This window comes from Eutrigla gurnardus, assembly GCF_963514095.1.
Source record: "Eutrigla gurnardus genome assembly, chromosome: 9".
Taxonomy (NCBI): domain Eukaryota; kingdom Metazoa; phylum Chordata; class Actinopteri; order Perciformes; family Triglidae; genus Eutrigla; species Eutrigla gurnardus.
Window position 1 is genome coordinate 12,670,442 of NC_139923.1, and position 7,544 is coordinate 12,677,985.

The 7,544-nt window shown below is 43.4% G+C and overlaps 1 protein-coding gene across 1 annotated transcript; it reads right to left on the bottom strand.

The window, feature by feature from the left end:
* Positions 1-446: 446 nt before the first annotated feature.
* On the bottom strand, positions 447-7,238 carry taf3 (TAF3 RNA polymerase II, TATA box binding protein (TBP)-associated facto). The gene is made up of 7 exons (XM_084016803.1): positions 6,876-7,238; positions 6,176-6,418; positions 3,962-5,775; positions 3,798-3,880; positions 3,402-3,672; positions 3,084-3,190; positions 447-1,355 (listed from the first exon to the last, which is right to left on the bottom strand). Exons 1-7 carry the CDS (start codon positions 7,039-7,041, stop codon positions 1,241-1,243), a joined length of 2,799 nt encoding a protein of 932 aa, XP_083872929.1. The 5' UTR covers positions 7,042-7,238; the 3' UTR covers positions 447-1,240.
* Between the last annotated feature and the right edge of the window lie 306 nt (positions 7,239-7,544).

The following is a 7,544-nucleotide window of genomic DNA, read 5'->3' on the forward strand; positions in this document are numbered from 1 at the left end:
CACGGAGGGAAGAGCAAAAACAACACTGCTGCGAACGGCAAAAGGAGACATATTGTCAGACACACTTCTAAAGAGAGAGAAAACAATCCTCAATCGATCTTTTAGAAACACTGCCATGCAATGAGATTGCCAAGCACTCTCCCATTTCTGGCGTAGACGAAGTGCAAGATGACAACTCTGCAGAATAGCCCCAATCTAGGCTAATGCATCGCACAGACTGCTGCAAGGGAGGATCCTGGATTTGATCTGTAACAAAATGGCACACGCTAAGACAAATAGTTTTGTCAACAAGGCTGAAATGGGTAAGAACAAAATTCAACATCTGAAACTCAGTTTGTTAAAATATTTACAATCTATTCTATTCCACTCAAGCAAATGCAAATCATCAGCTACCGAAAAAAAAAAATTGAAATAAAATGTAGGGTACAATTTTGATGGGAATGACATTTACGTCTTAAAGTCTGCGAGTACACAGACCTTTCATCTTTAATATTGAAATATCAGCGAAATTAATTACATTACAAGCACAGCTACAGTATTAACTCCAGGACATATCCATATGAAGGGAAAAAAAATACAAACTTTAAATTTAAAAAAAAGAAAAAAAAATGTACAGAAATTACAGAAAATCAGTCGAGTTAAAAACCAATATCTGAAAATGGATTTAACAATCAGAATTCTAAGAACAGTATGCACTTGGCTTGGAAGTTGGTATTGACACGTTTATACACACCTGATGCCATCATTATTATATACATGACATTTCAATGATACTGCAGAAAAAAGGGGAAAGATTTGACTTGCTGATCATTCCTTTTGTGGCGACACAAAGGGAAACAGAAATAAAGAAGGTGGATGTTAGTTGTTCTCTGCTTTGTCGAGCTCTCATCTTAGACAAATTGTCACGGCCTCCTTATACAGATATAATCGTCATGATCTCCTACGACTGGTCATCCAAAACAACAAGCTAACAATTTACAGGTGAAAGAGGAAAACCACAGAGCCCACACAATAACTAAGGCTGGATATGTGCTGGTAAGCCTTTTTTCTTACCAACTCACAATGCATCATGGCTGACATAATTTTAAAAAAATCATCAGGTGTTAGTATCAGCCACACTTTTAAACTTTCTTTTTTTTTTTCTTCTTTTTTTTTTTTTTTTTTTTTACAGCAGTGCCACGAGTGTCCAGGGATGGCTTTAAGTCCAAAAAAGTCCAAAATATGTGCTTTTTGCATAGTCTCAATGCAGTTTGTGTTTCCTTTTCTTGTGTTTTTTGTCTTTCTTCTTGCTGGAACATTTTACACAGAACCACTGCTGTTCATCAGGGGGGGCTGTACTCATCCCAACACAAGGCCTAAACAGACAGGAGAGGAAAAGGGTTCAGATGCAGATGATGCAGTAGTGAATACAACACTTGTATTAGTCACAAATCATTGTTCAGTTTGTTATGAGGCTTTCTTCAGTTTGGGATATGCCCAGTTAACCAAATATATTCTCTCAAATAAGCTTAATACTTGCTCTTAAATGGGGAAAAATGTGCTGACGTACACTACTAACGGCCACCTAAAGATATTTCAAAAACTATAGAGATGCTTCATGCATTAGTTTGAAACCAAACAATTCTGTATATTCTGATAATAAAATTAAGCTTTTAGATGGCATTATGATGAACTAATGAGCCATGTTTGTGTTTTAAAAGAAATATATAATTCATTTTAATTCTTAGTTATGCGTGTGTGTGTCTGTGTGTGTGTGTGTGTGTGTGTGTATGGGTATCTATTTGGTTGAAATTGTCACGCCTTTATTTGTGACGAGTTTGGAACATTTCTTAAGTGCGAGAGTTCCATCCGGACAGCTTTGGCAGTGGGACAATTAATGAGACAAATGAGAGAGCCGAGCTGGTGGATGTCAATCAGATGTATCCTTCGGAAGCATTATGGTTTACCAGTAAGATCCAATGACACTGGACAAAGCTGAGTGGGTTGTCAATATTATGTCATAAAATGAGTTAGCATTTTGCACTTCCTTTCCATCGAAGTCGATGCAAGCTTAAGAGGTTTGAACATTTTGTTCTATGACGTAAAATACATCAGGTAGATACCCCTTTTGTGAATTCTGAAGCTTTTGCGCGTCTTTAAAAAAGGCGGTTGCTAGCAAATGCTTAAATGTCACTACAAAACGTCATCACGCAGACTAGTCCACCTTTACAGCCTTGTCGTGTTATCATGCTCATGCCACTGGAGTGTCGTTCATTTATAGCCGTTAGCTTTTTACTTCTGGTGGTTGCCGTTAAGCTGTAAAAATCATAAAACTGGTGTTCGTTTGTGACCATTATCTTGCTGAACAAAATGTACAAGAACCGTAAACTTGTCCGTGCCACGTTTGTCGAGGGAATCAGGGCGATGCCAACTTCTGGGGTTGGCTTAGAAGAATGAGTCATCCCTGCACCACTATATGACAGGGCCTCACTGTAATGCGTCTTTGCATGTACATGTCAGTCAAAGGCAAGGAGCAGCCATCCAGGAATTATCCACTGCCTGACTCAGAATCTCATGTATAAATAAACCTCCAGAACTACAGAGAGTAAATGGGTAAAACTTGAACAGAGTGAATGTATTCTTGGCTGAGCATACAATGAAACAACTGCATATTATGCTGCACTGCTGTCTCTGTTGTTTGATATAACCTAATTCTAAATATTATGCGGTTATCTACATGACCTTCTTCTTCCATCTACTTTGTAGTTACACATATGAATCTTTTGTAATAAGAATTGTGTATTATTCATATACTGACGTTTAGCAGGTCGAGTTGAGCCAGAAAGCCCCACTCTGCTTTTACTTTTTTTTCTGACCAACTGTTCCACCGGCCAGTGTCACACTTTTTACATTTTTCAAAACAAAAAGGACACAATTGTGTTCATCTGCATGTCTTCTGAATGTTGTGTATCATTACAACCCAAACAGGCTAAAAACAGATCAGTGAATTAAATATGTAATTGATGGTAACAATTCAAACCATGGTACAAAAGGGAGTCGTTGGGCCAGAAAACAAGTGTCAAGAAAGGAAACAGGTATCTTACCAATGATACCAATCATCGCAGTCATCACATCCTATCATGGGACTGCCATCATCAGGTTTGTTGCATCCGGGACAAATCCAGATCTGGTTTCCCCATTCATCTCGGATCTAAGGTAAATACATATTACAGAAAGCATTAGCAACCCACCGCTCAATGACAAAATAGCTATTACGTTAACATGTAGTTTGTTTTATCTTAGGTGTAATTAATTTACTGTTCACTAAAACTCGAGAAAACCTTAAAAATGAAACACAAGCACTTTATAAATAGTGTCATCATGTGCACTGATTGTCAATAAACACAAGTACAAGCACTCACCACGTAGGTGCTGACGGTCTCGGTTACTACGCTGCGGACCGGCGTTTTGAAGGATGCAGCAGGAGACAGCAGAGGGGCAGGAGGGAGCAATGATGACGGAGCAGGAGCTGGTGGGAGCGGAGAGGGAGGTGGGGGCAGAGTGGGGATGACGGGGCAGAGTACTGGGGGTGGTGGGGGCGTCCGAGGGCGGTTCCCAGGTCCAGACTTGGCAGTGGGGGTCTTGGGCGCTGGTGTCTTGGGCTCTGAATTTGGAACCACCTTACTGATAACACTGGTGATGGACGGGGACAAATAACAAATAGGAGCTTTTATTGTCTTTATTATACAAGTTAGACAAATATATGTCATAATAATTTTAACCAGAAACATCACTAGAAACATTCATTCAGTGCTTACATTTTGTCCTGGCCGGCTCCCACCCTGAGTGTCAGTCTGGGGATGACTGGAGATGGGAGAGCTGCTGGAGTGTCTACTTTCACCTACGGAAACAGGAAGGACAAGGTTAATACCAGAAAGACTTTAACTGAGACACAGAATGACATGGCAAACCAAAAAGTTACCTTCTCCAATCGAATTCTCTCTTTTTCTTTCTCTTTCTCCTTCTCTCTTTTTTCCTTTTCCCTCTCCTTTTCTTTCCTCTTCTCTTCTTTCTCCCTCTCTTTTTCTTTGGCCTTCTCTCGCTCCTTATCCTTCTCCTTGTCTTTTTTCTTCTTCTTCTCCTTCTTGTCTTTCTTCTTGTCCTTCTCCTTGCTCTTTGTGTCCTTATCCTGGAGGATCGGGGCCAAGGGAGGAAGCATGGAGGGGATGCGCAGGCAGGCCGAGGGGCAGAACAGTGGGGGGAGTTCACCCAGAGCAAAGGGGGCTAAGGAGGATTGTTTCTGTCTGTCCTCCTTGTTCCTCTCTTTACCCTTGTCCCTCTTATCTTTGTCCTTTTTACTTTTTTCTTTATCTTTCTTTTTGTCTTTGTGTTTCTCCTTCTCCTTCTTAGGGACATCTACATCTCGGGTTTTTATCTTGATGGAGCCCTCAGGCAGAGTAAAGTCTCGCTGAAGGAAGTGCTCATCGTCCTTCATTCCAAACTCCTTCCAGGGCATCTTGCTATCCTTTGAAAAGTCCTTGTTTTTATCTCTGTTCTTATCCTTGTTCTTCTCTTTCAGTTTGCCCTTATCCTTCTCCCGGTCTTTGTCTTTCGGCTTGTCTTTCTCCTTCTTCTTCAGTTTAGTTTTGAGCTCCTTCTTCAGCTTTTTCTTGACATCTACTGATGACACAATCTTGTTCTTCTCCTCAAACACCTTGAGTAAAGGTTCAGGAGTAGGTGGTGAGGCTGATCCCGACGAGATATAGTCTCCTTGGTTTAGTGGGGGTGCGGATGGACCCCCCTGGTTGACCTTTCGGATCACCTCATTGATTGAATCATCCATAGTCCAATTTCCTAGGCCTGTGTGTGCCTGTAGGTGAAGTGGTGTTGACGTGTCTTTTATAGAGATCCCAATAGAGAGTTTAGGTGTAGACGGCTCCATGATGGTCAGCCTCCTGGGGCTGGAGAATCCATTGCTATCCGAATCGGAACCCGAGGAGAAAGCAAACGGATCAGGCTCCCGCTCAGCACACGCTCTGGCAATCACAGCATCGATGGAGTCATCAATGGCCGCATTATCAGGCTCTATTTTCTTGAAGGGGCCCTCAGCTAACTCCCTGTCCTCTATATTTTGACGCATATGGATGTTCTCTTTGCCCATTCTCTCACTCAGTGCACACATCGGTAGCTTATGCAAACTATCTGTCTTGCTCTGGGGTTGAGATGCTTTGGCTGAAACCATCTTTGGGCTCTTTGGGCTCTTTGTCCTCACTGGGGATTTCTTCTTTTCCTTAGACGATTTCGGAGAATGGATGGGGCTTCCACCCACCGGAACAGGAACGACCCCTTTAGGGGACTTAGTCCGTTGTCTGCCAGGGGATGAGACCTTAGATTTTCTTCCTGGAGTGGTGAGGCCCTTTTGATCAGAGTGTTTTGGTACTACCGGCTGAGGTCTGAAGGGAGGCAGGGCTCCAGAAGGTGTTTCAGGTGACAGGGGGTCAAGGCTATCATGAGAAGGCAGCATGCCTGGGGGAACACGTTGAGGGTTGAGAGAGGTAAGGGGCTCCCTGGGCTCGATCCCCCATTCTGGGCTGAGGCCAGGGTACATGCGTGGTCTCTTGGAGGTGGGCATCATGCCCATAGCTGCATCAGGACTGTCTAGGTGCCTTTTCAGTGGGTGGTTCTCATCGTTGACCGTCTCATCTTCGTCCATTTCCTCCTCATCCTCTTCCAGTGGCACCTGCATGGCTTCAGCTGAGGTGCCCATGTCAGGAAGGACCTCCTCCTCTTCCTCTTCTATAATGGAAAGGGACAAAAAATAGTTAGTAAAACATCTGCATTCTCACAACCACAACACCTGTTTTAACACATGTTCAGGTTATTAAGGTGGACAATCCAAACTGATTTTCCCCGACCCAAAGATATTGTGTCATAGACTCAGTTGACAGTTGAGAAAGCAGAAGTCTCATACAATCTACAGCCTTCAAAAAGGTTATGTTCAGCTGTTGTAGAAACTCTACAGAGTTACAAGTGATGATAACCATCTAGAACATAAGACAATTGTTTGTAGCCAAACAAGATGTGTGTATTTGTAATATGTATGTTCTCTGTTTAAATACATTGTGGATTGTTAATAACACGTCTATCAAAAACAAACTACACACATGCAGAGCATTTGGTCATTATATGTACTGACCTTCTTGTAAGGACACCAGGGGTGGCAAGTGATCTGGAATGTAATCCTTTCTTTCCTCTGCATCTCGGGCTCCTGGCTGGGGAAACTGCAGGACGTTGTTTTTGCTGACAGGAAAGAGTGGCGTTTGTTGGGCGAAGGCCACGGGCTCCAGGTTGTGGACGTAATCCTCCAGTTCACTCAGACTCACCCCCAAGAGTCTGAAAGCCTGGCTGACATCATCCAGGACTGGATCTGTTCTCCCATCTGAAATGCACCATCACAACAAACCCTTTAAACCTTAAACTCGACCAACCTCTTGTTTGTAACTGGGATATAGTCTGGAACAAAACGTTTGACTACATTCTAGCGATTGTGCTGTACATACAAGGAGATACCCTGACTGATGTTGACATTCAACTTGAAGCAGAAAGTGTTGCTCAACAGGTCCCAGATTGATAAAGGTGAACCATTTTATAAATAAGTGTGCTAAAGTAACTAGGCCTAATGCATGGGACATCGCCTAACACAATGTGGTGACCACAGCTGGAAGCACAATAACAACAATCCATGGAAGCTACTTAGCCATGTAGCTACTGTACTTTTTTGACACATGAACCTTTGCTAGGGGGCGCCAGCCACAGAGCCAGGCAACAACAACGTGATAGACGACTTCACATTTACGGGTTTAAAAAGTAATCAGAGTACTGGAGGAACTACTTACAGAGCTCAGAGTACCGATGGCAAACCCTGCCCAACTGCTGGATATATCGATGCAGCACATCGGACAGCTGATCGCAGGCAGTGAGCTGAATCGCATCCCAGCCCAGAGCCTGGCAGATCTGCGCCACCGAAACACGCAGCAGCGAGCGGGCATAGCTCTCGCACATCTCGCTGACTTTGTTAGGGTATCAATCCCGGTCAGTTCCTCTCCCAAAACATGATTCCGGTCTTCATGCTTCACGGAACCCCTCGGGGGCTTGAGAAAACCCGCTTTCGCTGTTAATTTCGGACATCTACTTCAGTAAATATATTGGCGCTTTCGCCAGAGTCGCCATCTTGATTCCGTCGATAGACCCATCCCCGAAATCTAGATGGCGCATGCGCACAAATCGGCGTCCGCCTACGAGGTTCTGCTGTGTTCGAGCGGTTCATCGACGCCCGAGGATGCGCAGAAGCTCCGTTTGTCGGTCAAAGTACAACTGTAGTTAATAAGTAGGAGAAAGTGCGGCAGTTAATCTTAAGGAGCGGTCAAATGTTCACTCTGGTCGTGGCCGACGAGGAGTGGCCATAATGACGGATCTAACGAATCTGCTCGGTAGTTTTTAACCGTGTATTCAACGTACAGAACACGCTGAGGAGTAGTAGTAGTAGTAGTTGTAGTATTCGCTAG